Genomic DNA, 15429 nt, shown 5'->3' with positions numbered 1-15429 from the left:
GTGCATGTTATTTATATATAATTATTCAATTAAATTAGTGGACCTTTAAAATTTAATTAAGTTTTTCATGTTAGTTGGTTTACAATATATTTAGATGTAGTGTTGTTAATTTAGTGCTTTTGTTTCTAACTTTTATAATAAGTTTATCTATCACAATTTAGCCAGGAATAATTGTTAATATTTATGTCATTTTTGAAGGGTGTAGATAAAATGCCGGTTGATAAATCTTGGATCAGTCTTTCTAGTAGGTCATGTGAGGAATATATAAATGGAGTAATATAATTTGTTGATTATGCATTTCAACGTGTCAAAGATGAAGATATGAAGATAAAATGTCCTTGTAATGATTGTAACAATAGATATAGAAGAACACGAGTTGAGGTTACAAGAGACCTCTTATGGAAAGGGATGAGGCGTGATTATACTAGATGGCATCTCCATGGAGAGGGAAATAGTGATGAGGATGAGGAAGGTAGTGATGAGGATGAGGATAATAGTAGTGATGATGAACAAAGTATTGATGATATCCATAATATGATACGGGATGCTTATTCTCATATGAGAGATGTTGAGGAAACAAGTGGGAGTGAATCGCAAGATCCAAATGAAGAAGCAAAGGAGTTTTATAGATTGGTTAAAGAGGCAGACCAACCACTTTATTTGGGATGTAAAAAGTATTCCAATTTGTCCTTTATTGTCAAATTAATGCACATAAAGTGCAAGAATTCATGGAGCAACAACTCATTCACAATTTTGCTGGAGCTATTGAATGATGCATTTCCAATGTGTAAAAAATTGCCCATATCCCACTATGGGGCAAAGAAGATTGTTAGTGATCTTGGTCTAAACTATGAAAAGATCGATGCATGCAAAAATGATTGTATGCTATATTACAAGGAGCATTCGGAAGCAGATAAGTGCTCAATTTGTCAAATCTCAAGATGGAAGTTAAATAGCAGAGGTGGTAAAAGGGATGCTAAAAAAGTCCCATGGAAGGTATTGCGATATTTTCCTCTTAAGCCGAGGCTACAAAGATTATTTATGTCATCAAAAACAGCGCCAGACATGAGATGGCACCATGAGAATCGTTCTAATGATGGTGTACTAAGGCATCCCGCAGACGCTGAGGCTTGGAAATCATTTGATCGAACACACGAGTCCTTTTCCTTAGATCCTCGCAATGTAAGGCTTGGGTTAGCTACCGATGGCTTTAATCCTTTTGAAAACATGAGTGTTAGCTATAGTTGTTGGCCTGTTGTCGTATTCCCTTACAACATTCCCCCTTGGATGTGTATGAAAGAGCCTTACCTATTCATGTCTCTACTTATTCCGGGCCAAAAGGGTCCTGGCAATGATATCGATGTATTTTTAAGGCCATTAATTGATGAGTTAAAAGAATTATGGGAAAAGGGTGCTGAAACCTATGATGCTTCACCATGTTAAAGTTTATACTTTATGCCTTCTAAGTCTATACTCAAAAACACAAAGAAGTCAATGTGTTCAAACTGGGAAACTTCCAGGTTCGTGGCATGAAATTACATGCACAATTGCAGATAAAAGTATAAATCTGTTACTTGGTTTAGTCTTTTATCTATAACCCTATGATTGTTTTACAGGGAAGAAGCATACATTCTTCTTTCATCTCTAATGGCTTTACTTTGATCCTCTGCTCCGTTTCCTTATCAGCGCAAGGTATCTGATCAGGAGAAACAGAAGAGATAGAGATCTAAATTGGTAACCAATAGTTTTTTTATTTTTAAGTATTTGGCCTATTCCTTGATAAGTTGATATGTAGTGTGTTTGTTTCTTAACTAGTTTCCAAAGATCTTTCATACAGAATCTTTGGTTTCTTTTCTTTTGTCATATTGGAGGTTTGAGTTAGTTTGCAAAGCAAAGCTATTATGAGAAACTGAATTTGTGATTAAAATGAAGAATCTATCATTTGATTGAAGTAATCTGTACATATATATACTCAAAGACCCAAAACAGAGCCTGTAACTAACTTAGCAAACTTCTGCACGTGTGAACACACGCTAACAAACACACGTGAGCCACTAACCTACCTTTAGTTATATACAAAAACCACAAGTAGTTTACAGACCAGTTCTAACTATGCTACATCTCTATTCTGTCGTTTAGATGTATCTGTGCATTTCTTGATTTTCTTCGACTGTGAACTACTAGATTCAGCTACTAAACAATCTTTTTTTGTGTGTGTGTGTTTGTGTTTCTCAAAAAGAAAAAAAAAATACTAAGCAATCATTCAACTCTTCAATCTTCATATTTGTTGCTCTGGTACTTGCTTTGGTACCATCAGAGTGTCTTGCTTGTTCTGATACATGCTGGTGCTGCCCTGGTGCACTATCTGCTGCACTATGTTGCAGCTTGAGCTGCACTAGTGTGGCAGTTGATGCACCTATTGCAGAACTGGTTTCAACATCATGCCTTTGACAGCTATGGCATCATTGGTAGGAGGGGCTGCTCTGGGGGGAGTGTTTGGAGAGGTATTTAATGTGTTGCATGACACAGTTAAGAGTATTGGAAGCAATGCCCTTAAGTTCGAGCCAAATCTTAAAAAACTCAAATTCAATCTAGATCTTATAGATCCAGTGGTTAAAGAGATAACACGATTAAACGAAATACTTGATCACCGAGAAGAGGAAACAAATAGCTTGATCGAATATATGAGGAAGGCCACGGAGCTCATTGGCAAGTTGGACAACCAAGAGTTGGACTACCCTTCACAAGCCTCTTTCGGGATAGAACTTGCAGAGTTGAATGAGTCCATTGTGACATTCTTTCAGCTTCATATCCCAGCTCTGAACAGAAGGGATATATTGCAGATTTTGGAGAAGCAGAATTTTCTTTGCAAGCGAATGGAGTCGCTAGCGATTAAAAGTGGGGCAACGTGTGTGGTTCCTCCACCCCCGGAATTTACTGTCGGGATGGATCTGCCTTTGATGGTGTTGAAGACGCAGCTGCTGAATGAGAAGAGGCAGCAGATTCTACTGACTGCCCCTGGAGGATGCGGAAAGACCACACTGGTGAAAATGCTTGGTCATGACCAGAAAATTAAAGGTATTTGATTTCTCTCTTCTTTTTTGTGTATGTAATATTTTAATGCATAATTGGAATGTGTTTGCGTATTCTTAAAGTTATTTATTGTGCTAGTATGTGGATCTTAGTAAACTGTTAGGTACTACCTAAAACAAAATACGTATAGAAGTTTGTTAAAATACTATATAAACAAGAGTGCTACACATTTTTTTTATTTTTTTTAAATCAGATGAGAAAGAAGTACAATGCTGTGTTATGTTTTTATACATCAAGAACAGGACTACGAAACTTATTAACAGAAAAAATATCCTAACTGATTCTATTAGCCATTGTATTGTATTAACCAAAATAATTGACTCCACTAGTGAATCTGAGACTCAATTTGTCTTGGTCTGCTGGTGGTTTAATGAGCATATGACACACTCATGCATTACGACTAGCAGTAAAATACTCAATAATCTTAAGGTACAATCGTTTATATCACAACTAGCAAACTCAAGCCTTCTTCGAATCAACTAATTTATTAGTTGAATTCTTAACAAAGTTTATTGTTGAATCTGAAATTGAACTATTGCTTGAAATTTATAAGCATTAGTTGCGGGTCCAACGCGTTGCACGTGATAACATTTTTAAGATGGTCTCATTATTTTTTTATTTTCAATTTTTACTAATTTAATAAATTGTAATGTAATTCATAATCATATTTTCCTTTATTATAGGAAGTAATATATATACACACACACACACATAATTTCTGTTGTATCAAAATCAAAGCAATACATTTTCCCTCAAGAATTCAAAGATAATTTAGTGAAGTATTAATTTTTTAATAAATTTTTTTTAATATTTTGTATATCATTAAAAAGTATTTATAATTTGGAAAATATTCTTTTAGTTTAAACAAACTTTTTCAAACCCAATTTTTTCTACCATACAATCAAAAACACCAAGAAACGTAAAAAATTAATAAAACTTAACAAAACTATAATTCAAAAATAAAAAACTAAGAAAAAAAGAAAGGGAAAAATGATTGTAACTCTTTCCTTTTAAAAAAACCAAGGGTACAATTCCAAAGGGGAAAAAAGTAGATAAGGTTTTTTTGAAAAAGAAGAAGTATTGTGTTAATTTTGTCATAATCTAATGTTACATCTAATCTAATAACATGTGAAAAATGAATAGATAAATAAATAATTTGAAGCACAAAATTGAATTTGTTTTCTTAAAAATCTCAAAGAATACACTAATAAGATAAGATAAATGAAGAACATTATAAAATATTCATAAATGCTTAAAGCAATTGCTCAAGCATCTAAGAACATCATATAAAAAAGCATAACAATCCATTACTAATTTTTTAAATAAAATATTTACAAACAGAGAAAATAAACTACACAAAGATTATTGTTTTCAAATACACTAATTGTTCTTAATTAGCTCGTCCAAACTATTTTGTTTTTTTTCAAATAAATTAAAACCTGAAAACAACACAAAATTGGACATATTATAATATGATTTTCCTCAAATAAGATCAACAACAAGCACCATTCATTAAAAGTATTTAGTGTTGTAAAGAAAATGATAAAAAAAATACTTGTATCAAGGAACACATGAATTAGTTAATAATATTCATCAATCTAAGGTAAAGATGCAAGAAAATAAAAAATTTCAACAATTTTTTTTTTTTAAAGTTGAGAGAGGAATATATATAGACAACATTTTTGTTTTGATTTTCTACTTATTTATTACTTAGTTATAACATCAAAATTAAAGTATATGAATATGTAAAGTTTAAACCGCCTAAAATGAATTTGTAAAGCAAATATTATTTTATATTTAATATTGTAAAAAAAAATTAGAGGTAAAAATATGTATGAAAAAGACTAATGGTGTGGTCAATGATGTAGCGGATAAGGTGACTTAATAGGAATGTAGCAACAATAAATATTACACTTCAGCTTTTATATACGAGTAATTGGAATAAATGGGATTGCAATGCATTCACACATGAAGATTTGAATTTCTGCAAGTGAAATTAAACTACGATTCATAAAAATTAAAAATAAAAATAAAGGTGAAATTAAACTACAGTTTGAAACAAATTAATGTCTCATTAGGTGAGATATGATACGCCTTTGCTAATTATGATCATTATTTTGTGTTAAGTGTTAAGCCTCTTGACAGTCATGAAGCACTGTTCTTGGAACATTTCATCCTCTGCATTTATTGCCTTAGAAGCGTAGTAACAAAGAAAATGTAACATACACACACCTCGTAATCTTTGCTGCGATTAAAATTGTGTAATAATTCACTCCATCTGCCCGCCATTATTATCCATGTTTTCAGTTTACAATGTTATAAGAAATGAAATGCGCCTCAATGGCAACTTTCTAACTGAATTGTTTTTGGGTAGGAAAATTTAAGGACAATATTTATTTTGTCCCCGTTTCTAAAAATTTCGACCTGAAGGCCATTGCGCAAAGACTATATCAATATATAAGTCATCAGGTGCCCGAGTTCCAAAGTGATGAAGATGCAATCAACCAGCTACGGGAAGGACTGACCAAAATTGGATCAAATCCTATATTATTGATCTTGGATGATGTTTGGTCTGGATCAGAATTCCGTCTTAAGAAATTTATGTTTGACATTCCAAATTACAACATTCTGGTGACCTCAAGAACTGCACTTCCAGGATTTAGCTATACATATTACTTAAATCCGTTAAATGATGACTATGCAACGATGCTGCTTCATCACTCAGCATCTCTGCAACATGAGAGTCCTAACATTCCAGTTGAAGCCATCAACAAGGTGCTTTGTCAATCTTTCATAAATATTCGGATGAAAAGTGCTTAATTTTATTTATACTTTTCACCATTGGTTAAGGTATGTATATGCATATGAATGAAGAAATATACTATCTGGTTTTGGTCTTTGATGAGTACATGATACCGTATGTACCCTATTCCCAACCAAAAATAAAAAATAAAACATGTCTTTGCCAAAATCATGCTTTCATACTTATACATACATTTGAGCTTGCTTGTTTTGTTTTGAACCAATTGTTCCCAAAACTTGAGTGCAAAAGGAGAAAAATAAGAAGGTCCTACTAGCCTTGTTTCATATTTCCAAACAATTCATGTGGTTTGAGTTACAATAGCATTGGCCAATATTGCCCCTGTAGCCTCTAAACTATGACTGATTTTATTTGGTTCCTTAAATTGCAGATAGTGAGAGGCTGTGGCGGGTTCCCACTGGCGCTCGAAGTGATTGGTAGATTACTCAATGAGAACCCCGTTGAGGCCTGGTGCAGTATAGCTGAGAATTGGTCTAATAGTCATTATATTTTCAATTCTAATTCTGATTTGCTTGATTGTCTTCGAAAAAGCCTAGAAATTTCAGATCATGATGTCATCTTCAAAGAATGTTTCATGGATCTAGGTTCATTTCCTCAAGGCCAATGGATCCCTGTGGCTGCCCTTATTGATATGTGGGTAGAATTACATAAACTAGATGAAGTTGGCAACGATGCCATTTACAAGTTACATAAAATCTCCACCCGGAATCTGGCTAATCTTGTGAGGAAAAGGTATACTGACTCTTTATTTCTATGGTCTGATATTCTTGTAGCCTCTTTCTTCATGTAACCATTGCTAGTTGCTAGATATAATTAGTAATAACTCTGTACACAGCCTTAGGCACAAATTATTGTAATGTCCTATAAGTTATAGCTTAACTTCTTATGACAATAACATTTTATCATAGATTATTAGAGATATACTTTTTACATTTGAAAAGAAATTTTTAATTTTTTATGAACCATTTAAAGAAATAATTTGAACCTTTTCCAACTTATAATTTTTGCCCAATCACCAGGAAAGATGCAGGTAAGATCAACAAATATTACAATGAAGACTATGTCACACAACATGATCTTCTTAGAGAGCTAGCTATATTTGAAAGCTGCCAGGGGCCAGAAAGACAAAGGCAAAGATTGATTATGGACATAAGTGGAAACACTCTACCAAGTTGGTGCACAGAACAGGATCAGCAACCCATCGATGCCCGCTTGTTATCAATCTCAACTGGTTTGTTCATGTTTCCCTCTATCACACATGCATAAACACGCAAGCACACATACATGTTGAGTGCCCTCTCACATCGTATATAATACTTTTTGCAGATGAATCGTTCTCATCACCTCGATGCAACATTCAAGCACCCAAAGTTGAGGTTCTAGTTCTGAACTTCCAAACAAAGAATTACAGTTACAGCTTACCTGAGTTTGTGGATACAATGGATAATCTCAAGGTTTTGATCATCACTAATTATGGTTTCTTTCCTACTGAATTAAGAAATTTTCAACAACTCAATTCTCTACCCGATTTAAAGACAATCAGATTGGAGAAGGTTTCAATCCCTTCCCTTTTCAAGGCCCCTGTATTGTTGAAGAGTTTGAAGAAAATATCCTTGTTCATGTGTAATATTGGTCAGGCTTTTGGGAATTGTGCTATCAAAGTTTCAGATGCATTGCCAAATCTAATGGAGATAAACATTGACTATTGTAATGATCTTGTGGAATTGCCTGCGGTGTTGTGTGATGTTATCCTCTTGAAAACACTCATTATCACCAATTGTCATCAACTGTCTACACTTCCCAATGAGGTTGGAAAGCTAGTGAATTTAGAAGTGCTCAGGCTTAGGTCCTGTACTGATTTATCTGAGTTGCCAGAATCTATCACAGGCCTTAAAAACTTAAGACTTCTCGACATATCTGATTGCCTAAGCATTAGACACTTGCCAAAAGAGATTGGTGAGTTATGTAAATTAGAGGAGATCCACATGAAAGGGTGCTTGAGCTTGCGTAATGAGTTGCCACCATCAACTACAAATCTTGAGCAATTGAAGCTTGTGATATGTGATGAAGAGAGGGCTAAGTTTTGGGAGCCCATCAAGGAAGTTCTTACCAATCTAGAGGTCAAGGTTGCTGAAAAAGATATCAACTTGACTTGGCTTCTCAAACCATGATTTCTGAGAACTGTTTCTTTTTGGAAACTTTTGTAGGCTTTGTCAACTTATTATCATTATCTTCTACTCTTTGTTTCTTTTTCTTTACATTTCGGTCAGATTGAACGCATGAAAAAATATGTATCAGTAGAAAATATGATTGATTTAAATCCTAGAATTATGTAGATTTTTGTGTTTCCTTAATTTTATGATTTTATTTTTTGGGAACAAAATATTGGTTTCATATCTAAAGTTTGTTTGAAATCAGACAAACATGATAGAAAATCAACAGAAAGTAAAATTGTTTTTAATAATTTAAGGACCATACAAAAACTAAAAGTTTATAAGAACCAAAATTCAAATTCCATGCAAACTTTAATAATGAGACAAACGCCGTTACTTTGTGCTGGTCTTAAATTTTTTATTCTTTGACCGCCCGTTGGTTTTTTCTTGGTAAAGAACAAGAAGCTCTTTTCTATACTATTTTCTGCCTAATCTGAATTTGGACAGCCATTCGTCTAAGTTCATATCATTCAAAAACAGATGATCTATCCACATCATTGGAGTCCACTGTATATACATAATAATGAGGGTTTTTTTTTTTTTTTGTCGTTCTCATAAGTTATAATGAGTTGCCTTTCGTGATACAAATGGAAGAGAGTGTTAATGGACTTCCTCAATAAAAATAAAAATAAAAATCAGTTGAGTAAAAATAAAATGCTTGGTTCTCAATTTGTCAATTGGTTCATCACTTGCAAATGGGTGAACTAGTTAAGAAAAAGAAAATATATTTATGTACCATAAGATGACACTCTCAAGCATGTGAAATCAAATATAGATTTCACATAGAAATTTGAGTATTCCATAGAAATTTTCAAATTGAAAAGGCAAGTGTGGTCTTCTAAAACCACAATTACCCGATCCAATGCAGGGAATCCAATGAAAAAAAATGCCAAAACTAAAATAATAATAAATTAATTAACAAGTGAGAACTACATTTTTTTTTTTGTTGTTGATAGGAGTGAGAACTACATTTAGTAAGCCTAACATTGCCAAAGTGCTCAAAACAAAGAGACATAGAACACAAACTTGACTCAAAAAAATAGAGGACCGCCAATAAAATAGATAAAATAAACTAAAGTATTAAGCTTAAAGGTAGTAAGTTAAAAAATAATGATTCCAACCCATCCACCAACAATCACTAATTATAAATTTATAAGTTATCATTATGATATTAATTAATGGTGTCTGTGTGTATTAGTCATTTAAAAATGTCTTGGAAATATTCTCTCTTTATTCGATTGGTATTTTATAGATTTAGGGATTTTTTTATAAAAATATTTAATAGATCTAAGATTCATCGATCAGATTTGATAAATAATGATTTTTAAAGTGATGTTTTGGTTGATTGAGCTAATTTTTGTTGTTGTATAGGCTAGATGTTTTGTTGTTATTTGAACTAATTATGTTGTTTTTGTCGTTATTACTGTTGTTTTCTTATTATTTAAAGGGGAAAAAAATTATATTACAAGGGCAAAAATTAAATTTCTTTGGCCAAATTCTAAAAATCTCATAAGACATATGTCCCAAAAATTGCTTTTTTTTAAGTAGAACAATTAATGATATGACAAATTTAATAATATTTTCATAATTTTTGAGGTCATAAATTATGAGCAATATATTATAAAAATATTTTTTCTTTAAATAATAAATAAAATTAGTAGTAATCTCATATAAAAATAATATACTAAAATCTAAACAAAATCTATATTCTCAAAAAATTTATTTTAAAAAATTATGAAATTGGGCAATGGTCCACATTGGTGGCCAAATTTTTTTCGAGGCCCTCAATGTATGGTGTAGACCCATCCATAGCCACGTATTTCCAAACGTCACAGCAGACGTAAGGCACTGTGAAAAAAGTTCTGAATACCATTTTTAAGGCCAACATCATTGTCCAATCGGAACCATCCTGCTAGCTTAGTGGAGACTTGATTTTTTGGACACAAATCTTTAACGCTTTTTTCATTTCTATAAATACCCATTTGTGTAACAAGCATTTCATCCCCACTTTTGTCTGAAATCAGGAACAGAAGTAAAGTAACTAGATTTCAACAAGAAAGAATAGAATAGAATAGAATCGTTGAAAATGGCTGCAGAAGCTCCCACCATTCCTCTTCTTACTCCTTACAAACTGGGCAAGTTCAACCTTTCCCATAGGTATGCCAATACACCTTGCAAAGTACTTTCTTTTTTTGTTTTTGTTGTTTAATATGATCTGAATTGTTAATGTGTGTGATGGGTTTTGATTTTTTATTGTCTTTTTTTTTTTTTTTTTATATGAAATCATGTTTTGGGATTTTTTTTGTTTTGACTTTGGTTTTGCCTAAAAAAAGGTTTTTGAGAGTCTGTGACATATCCCAGTTGGGATAATGAATTGTTTTGCTTACAAAGGCTTCAACTTTCAAGAAATCGTAGTTGATTGTTTATATATGTCGTTTTCATTATGTAACACTCTTGCCCTTTTGAGCATTTTCTTGTCAGTTCACATCTCAACATTTATCTGCTAAAAGTGTGAGACTTTGCGAATTTTGCTAATGTTAAGATTGATGAATTTTGTTGGAACTGCATTAGCTGTCTTGCTGAGCTACTCATATCATGAGTTGTTAGTGATTATTTTTTTACTTGATCTCAAAAGGACAATCAAGCTGTCATTTGGTTTATCTGAATTTTGTAAATAATCTCTGTTGTGTAAATTGGTTTTAGATTTGCAGATTAAGGTATCTGATCACCTTGGATGTCAGGATTCTTTGTGATTTCTGAACCTCTAAGTAATGTATTTGTAGCTTCATCATGAGAGATTGAGAATGCTTAATTTTATTTACAGTTGCTTTGAATATATAAGATATCAATCTATAGTTATAGAACCATTTCTCAACAATTTTGGTCTGACTCTTTTGGGGCTGAGGGGGGGGGGGGGGGGGGATGAAATCTGCCTATTTATCAGTGTTATGTTGATCCTATGACCACATTCTGTATGATGAATTGCAATCCAGTTTGGCACCCTCATCTATATCCTGCCATAGTACCAAAGTCATTCTTCAAATGCTGTATGTTATCATTTGATGATCTTGAACCTACATGTGATTAACAGAACTAATTCACCCTATTCTGTGCATAAAAATTCATCAAATTAATTGTTCCAAGTTTTTACTTTTTCATCATTCATCCATAATATCCCCCCTCCATTTACATGCTTCATTTTGTTTCTTACTTGTCTTTTCTGTTATTTTCTTAAAGTAAAACGTGGCCATGCATGTAGTGCACAAGCCACTGGCCCCTCACCAGAAAATTTATAGTACTCATGGGATTGTACTCAAGGGTGTTTAAACTCAACAACTGGGAAGTCCAAACTTCCTTTTGGATCTGCCAAAATATGATTTTATACCTTAGAAAAGCAGTGACTGATTCTGTTGAAATAAGAAATATCTGAGGTCAATTGCTGCATTCAGTTTTGTCTGCTGGTACAGGGGTTGGACCTGGAGTGGAAGCGAATTGACCAATTTAACTTGTTGTGTACTAAGCCTAGGCTAGGTTTGGATACTATAAGAGTTTTTTTTTTTTTTGAGAAACAAACACACACACACACACACAAGGGAGAGGGAAAGGGGTTCTAATACAGAGTTGAAATGTCATAAGCAGTCACTTTTGAAGTCCATACTACACAAATATATACTTGCCTTCTTTCCAAAATGCTCTCATTAGAATTGTTAAGTTTTATGTTTGAAAACAGTCCTAAATTTAGTGCCACTCTTTTTTTTTTTCAAAAAAAAAAAAACTTAGTTCTCTTTGCTGCAGCTTATGATATAAACATAGGTTGAAAAGAGTGGTACGCGAATGAAAAACAACGCAGGCCCTGAACTTGAAACCAAGTAATTTCAAATTTCAAGTGCATGGCAAATTAGCCATGAATGATATAGAAATTGTCATGGTTGATGGACCTATAGGATCTTTGAGGTTCTCCTACCCCACTACAGTACTGCATTTTGCGAAATCTATGTTTAATAATTGACAATATGGTTGTACTTTAACAATGAACAAACTCCAAAGGAAAAAAAGGAAATTGTAGATCAAGTCAAACTTTCTTCGTCTTTGTCTTTGTCACTCTTTCTCATTTAGGTATTTATTTGTTTACTCACAAGGAAAAGCACTATATTATATGCAGAATTTTTCTGATTTTGCGTTTTTCTTCAGCTTCTAAGACCTTATTTAAAGGTTTATATTTTAGCAATCCACAGGTGAAGTTGTGAGGCTGTCCTTATCTCTGCCATAATCATTCAAAAATGAATTGTTTGATTTGGTTTCATTTGTTACTTGCCTTTTTTATTTTATTTTTTAGTATCTATTATAACATATAGAAAGGGGCTTAATCATATTATTCTTCCTGACTTTGCTACGGGAATTATATATTTGATTCTTATAAGGTACTACTTTCTTCAATTAGAAAGATTTCTTACTTGATTTACTCAATTTATCATTTAATTTGTATTTTCAGAGTTGTTTTGGCACCATTGACTAGACAGAGATCTTATGGCAATGTTCCTCAGCCACATGCTATCTTATATTATTCTCAGAGAACCTCCAAAGGTGGTCTACTGATAGCTGAAGCCACTGGAGTTTCTAACACTGCTCAAGGGTAATCAATTTCTTACCATGTTTCCCACTGAAATACAATCTCCATTTTGAGGGTTCCCTTCATTTTGAGGGTTCCCTTTCTTGCCTTGAAAATTTTTATGACTTCTTAGGTTTCTTTGCTATTGTAAAGGTATCCAGACACACCTGGTATATGGACAAAAGAGCAAGTTGAAGCCTGGAAACCCATCGTAGATGCTGTTCATGCCAAAGGTGGAGTTTTCTTTTGTCAAATTTGGCATGTGGGAAGGGTTTCAAATCAAGGTTTGTCTTTGACTGAGACCACCTTTATATCTTCTCTTCTAATATTGCTTGTTGACAATTGAACTTTTTTAATGGATGGAGAGAGTTGAATGTTTTGTAATATGCTAAATTACAAAGACTTTATGGCAAATGATTCATGAATTGAATAGATTTGTGTTTTCTATACCACATTGTGCTACTTAACTATTGATTTTTGTTGATCCCGAAGGAAGTATTGCATGTGAACCTATTTGGTAGAGAATCAAATTGGATGGAAGTTTTCATTGACTGCTGAAATAACTATGCATTGGTGTTATAGAATGCTATTCCTACATAATAAGTGTCACATTTGAAAAAGAAACATACTTTCTGAGGAAGATCATTAATTGGCTTGACTCTCATTTTAGAGAAAGTAAAATTAGCAAAAGTGATGATCATTATTGGATTGAGGGAGTATGGGAAATTTATGCAACAACATAATTTGAAAAATTATTGATTTATCAATGTAGTGGTGTTATTTTTTGCAGTATCTTCTCTACTAAAAATGGATTTTTTATTTCAAGGGGCCTTTTATGATGTTCATTGCATCAATGGATATGGCATCTTCTATTATAAGTCTGATATGTTAACATCATTATTTTTTTAGCATCTAATATATATGAAGAAGGTGACACCCTCTGCTTTAACAAAATCGAATCACTGTGGTTGGTTGGACAAAAAGCTAATGATGTTGCCATTTCAATAGAAAAAGTCCATAGTGGGTGGTTGCATGCCACTTTTTCAAAAGCATGGTTCTTTCAGTTGGTTGGTCTTTCAAAATCTTTGTAGTTTTGTTTTAGATATGCTGACACCACTTGCTCTAAATCAGTTGTCAAAATCATTATTAAGTCCTATATCTATGGTAGTCACAGACATTCAACCACCACTTTTTGGCATGTTAGACCGCCCTAAGATCATGAGCTTTCTTTTTCTTTTTCTTTTTTTAATGGAATAAGATCTTGAAATTTCCTTTTTTGGAGTGGAATATTTATACAATAATGTGAAACACATAATGGAGCTTTTATGCCTTCATGATCCAAAAGAAGTATTAACTTTGTCTCTCCTTTTTTTGTGGTTTTCAAATCAATGAAGGTCTTATCAATAACTTCTTTAGATATATATTTTTTAAATAACATTTAAATCCTTGTGAAGAAACATCTTTTTCTAAGTAATTTAATGGATCATAACTCTCATTTTCTAATTCTTTAAGTGGTGATGGATGATTTCTTTTTAAACTCATGTAATTTATTTGAATATTTATTTTTCTTTCATATTGTTGTCTACAGGTTTTCAACCAAATGGTCAAGCTCCAATTTCTTCCACTGACAGGCCTTTGACCCCTCAAATTCGAGCTAATGGAATTGACGTTGCAGAATTCACTCCTCCAAGGCGGCTAAGTATAGAGGAAATTCCTCAAATTGTCAATGATTTTAGACTTGCTGCAAGGAATGCTATTGAAGCTGGTAAGTTCTTTTCATGTGTTTATATAAGATAAAAGATATTTGGTTGGTCAAATGTACAAGGGAGTGAAGGAATGTACTTTGTATTTGATGAAAGAAAACTGAAAGAACATTGGGGCTCATGGTTTACCTTTGTTATTACATGGCCTTTCATTAAAATGTTATTATTTGTCTTATATACAGGCTTTGATGGAGTAGAGATCCATGGGGCTCATGGTTACCTAATTGACCAATTTATGAAGGATCAAGTGAATGATAGAACGGATCAATATGGTGGATCCCTCGAAAATCGTTGCCGGTTTGCTTTGGAAATAGTTGAAGCTGTTACTAATGAGATAGGGGCAGACAGGGTTGGAATAAGGCTTTCTCCTTTTGCAGACTATATGGAATCTGGAGACTCAGATCCAAAAGCTTTGGGCCTTTACATGGCTGAATCCTTAAACAAATATGGTATTCTTTACTGCCACATGGTTGAGCCAAGAATGAAGACAGTTGGAGAAAAATTTGACTGTCCCCATAGTCTAGTGCCAATGAGAAAGGCTTTTAAGGGTAACTTTTTTGTTGCTGGGGGTTATGACAGGGAAGATGGGAACAAAGCTATTGCTGAAAACCGTGCAGATCTTGTTGTTTATGGTCGTCTGTTTTTAGCCAATCCAGATTTGCCTAAGAGATTTAAGCTCAATGCTCCTCTCAACAAGTACAATAGAGACACATTCTACATCTCTGACCCTGTCCTTGGATACACTGATTATCCTTTCCTTGAAGACAATGCTTAGGTTTTCAAGGAGAAGAGTGAAAATAAATTGTCCAAAATCATTGCCCTACGTAATTTCTTTCTTCTTTTTAGTCTCCTCATTGTACTGAACAAGTGCAACAAAAAGATTGGATAGATCTAAATAATTTTGAAGTGGTTATTCTCTTCTAGTGATAA

The 15429-nt window shown here is 33.1% G+C and overlaps 3 protein-coding genes across 3 annotated transcripts; all 3 read left to right on the top strand.

Moving 5' to 3' along the window:
* The first annotated feature begins 321 nt into the window (after positions 1-321).
* On the top strand, positions 322-1443 carry LOC142619513 (uncharacterized). The gene has a single exon (XM_075792635.1). It carries the CDS (start codon positions 322-324, stop codon positions 1441-1443), a length of 1122 nt encoding a protein of 373 aa, XP_075648750.1.
* A 1013-nt stretch (positions 1444-2456) lies between these two features.
* Positions 2457-8268, top strand: LOC142619330 (putative disease resistance protein At5g66900). The gene is made up of 5 exons (XM_075792395.1): positions 2457-3078; positions 5468-5868; positions 6285-6646; positions 6934-7145; positions 7241-8268. Exons 1-5 carry the CDS (start codon positions 2457-2459, stop codon positions 8083-8085), a joined length of 2442 nt encoding a protein of 813 aa, XP_075648510.1. The 3' UTR covers positions 8086-8268.
* Positions 8269-10032: 1764 nt separating this feature from the next.
* LOC142619333 (12-oxophytodienoate reductase 2-like) lies at positions 10033-15429 on the top strand. The gene is made up of 5 exons (XM_075792397.1): positions 10033-10284; positions 12620-12760; positions 12890-13020; positions 14325-14501; positions 14682-15429. Exons 1-5 carry the CDS (start codon positions 10214-10216, stop codon positions 15272-15274), a joined length of 1113 nt encoding a protein of 370 aa, XP_075648512.1. The 5' UTR covers positions 10033-10213; the 3' UTR covers positions 15275-15429.

Source organism: Castanea sativa, chromosome 12 (assembly GCF_040712315.1).
Source record: "Castanea sativa cultivar Marrone di Chiusa Pesio chromosome 12, ASM4071231v1".
NCBI lineage: Eukaryota > Viridiplantae > Streptophyta > Magnoliopsida > Fagales > Fagaceae > Castanea > Castanea sativa.
Note: the sequence above shows the minus strand (reverse complement) of the source record. Positions and strands in the feature narration are given on the sequence as shown.

Excerpts from the sequence above, each read along its gene's own strand:
- LOC142619513 (XM_075792635.1), top strand. The coding sequence starts at position 322 with ATGAAGATAAAATGTCCTTGTAATGATTGTAACAATAGATATAGAAGA.
- LOC142619333 (XM_075792397.1), top strand. The coding sequence starts at position 10,214 with ATGGCTGCAGAAGCTCCCACCATTCCTCTTCTTACTCCTTACAAACTG. Across the intron at positions 10,285-12,619 it reads AAGTTCAACCTTTCCCATAG|AGTTGTTTTGGCACCATTGA; the intron begins GTATGCCAATAC and ends TTGTATTTTCAG. Across the intron at positions 13,021-14,324 it reads GGGAAGGGTTTCAAATCAAG|GTTTTCAACCAAATGGTCAA; the intron begins GTTTGTCTTTGA and ends TGTTGTCTACAG.
- LOC142619330 (XM_075792395.1), top strand. The coding sequence starts at position 2,457 with ATGGCATCATTGGTAGGAGGGGCTGCTCTGGGGGGAGTGTTTGGAGAG. Across the intron at positions 3,079-5,467 it reads TCATGACCAGAAAATTAAAG|GAAAATTTAAGGACAATATT; the intron begins GTATTTGATTTC and ends GTTTTTGGGTAG. Across the intron at positions 7,146-7,240 it reads CTTGTTATCAATCTCAACTG|ATGAATCGTTCTCATCACCT; the intron begins GTTTGTTCATGT and ends TACTTTTTGCAG.